At 31.5% G+C, this 1756-nt stretch overlaps 1 protein-coding gene across 4 annotated transcripts in view; it reads right to left on the reverse strand.

Annotated features, from left to right (window-relative positions):
• Window positions 1-6: 6 nt before the first annotated feature.
• LOC117118308 overlaps window positions 7-1756 on the reverse strand; it is an 8844-nt gene continuing 7094 nt past the window's right edge. For all 4 annotated transcript variants that reach the window (XM_033262880.1, XM_033262879.1, XM_033262878.1 and 1 more), the window contains exons 8-9: window positions 1251-1354; window positions 7-392 (exon numbers count right to left, since the gene is read on the reverse strand). In XM_033262880.1, the coding sequence (XP_033118771.1) occupies window positions 281-392; window positions 1251-1354 (216 nt within the window). In that variant the 3' untranslated portion in view covers window positions 7-280. The remainder of the gene's footprint in view (window positions 393-1250; window positions 1355-1756) is intronic.

Here is a 1756-nt window from a genome sequence, read left to right on the forward strand (position 1 = left end):
TACGTATTTATAACGTTTCACCACTAAGTAACGTTGCATCGTTGCTGCTGCTAAGTTATATTAATGCCATTATTTATTGTGTTATTACATATCACTATTTCAACCATGTACGGGTAGTAAGGACTATTATAGACTTAGTGTATTAGTTTGCATTCGGTCTGCCAAGAACGTTAAACATGCTACCAGTTACCAATTGTGTAGTTCTTGTTAAAAGAGACACGTACAGTACTGGTAAATTGAATTGCCCAAAGTGCCCAATATTTTGCTACACAAAGACACATTAAAATGCATATTTATATAAAGCAAAGGCAATTCCAAATCCAAAGTATAAAGCAATAAGATACTTTATGTAGTATAACTTTTCGGGGAACTTCCATGTCACTGCAAGATCCCTGTGGAGAAATAAATGTATGTATAATTTAAATTAATTTTCAATGATTCTATTTGCATATAAAATGAAAAAAAAAACAAAACACTGAGACTAGCATCACGCCACTCAGCTGAGGAGGAAGGACCCGTGTTGTCTGAAAGCTCTGGCTGTTTACGTTTGCTTTTTAGTTGTTGCTTATCAAATTTGTATCGCTACCGAGATCCAGCCATTGTTTCCCACAGCATTGTTGTTTTTCATTATTTTGTTAATGTAAATGCGGGGCAGCTCATTCCTCGGAATTATAGTGATTTTTTTTGGCTTAGGTTGCACTTGACAATTGTTGATTATTTATTGGTTTGTCTATTGAAATAGGAATGGTAGTGTTAATGCGACTGTTAAGAATGTACTGTTTGTCATGGGCTAAACAAAATTGAAAAAATCAATTCCATAATTGAATTGCTTTATTTGAAAGTTATTAATTTAACAGAAATTTAAACGGACAGTTAAATACAGTAATACATTTCCTGTACTCTTGTGTGAAGACCCTAATTGGCTGGTAAACAAATTAGGACTTTCGTAGTAAATGCCTACAAATCAATGTGTTTCAATGTTTCTGGTTGGAAGTTAATAACTTGATTGATTAAAGGCTACTTAAAATTTTAATTTAATTTTTGAGGTTTTGGCAGGGATTACCTTTTTAAATTTTCGTTGTAATTTTCAATGGATAAAATAAAGTAGATTATAATATTTAAGAAATATAAAAAAATGTATGATTTTATACCAAAATATCTATTACCAGAGATTGTTACCATGTTTAGTAACAAAAATATTTATAATAATATACCTCTCTATAAAAAATATCCGAAATAGAACAATTTACCTGTATTTTTCTGTTTTACTTTGATGTATCATAATAACCAAAAAAAATCCAGTAAGAATGTTGAGTAGAATAGTTATCACAAATTCCATCAATATCACAAATCCCTGAGAAAACAAATAATGAAGAACATTAACATCATAAAACTCATAGTCTGTATTATTGTTGTCACCACTTTGACATCGTCAAAATCATATAAAATACCACAATCGTCATTATCATTATTTATCAACATTTCCGCTGCCACCGTCGGCACCATAATCATATCAAGATTCCAACTCCATCGTGATCATTGATGATCATCATTACGTAACATTATCAACATTATCAACTTCACCAGAATCATCATATTTTCATCATCATCATCATCATCATCATCATCATCACCATCACCACCATTATCATCATCATCATAATCATCACCACCATCATCACCATCATCATCATCATCATCATCATAATCATCATCACCACCATCATCATCATCATCATCATCATCACCACCACCA

The sequence above is a fragment of the Anneissia japonica genome, unplaced genomic scaffold (genome assembly GCF_011630105.1).
Source record: "Anneissia japonica isolate Jap-2015-1 unplaced genomic scaffold, ASM1163010v1 scaffold7473_len308249_cov148, whole genome shotgun sequence".
NCBI classification, from domain to species: Eukaryota; Metazoa; Echinodermata; class Crinoidea; order Comatulida; family Comatulidae; genus Anneissia; species Anneissia japonica.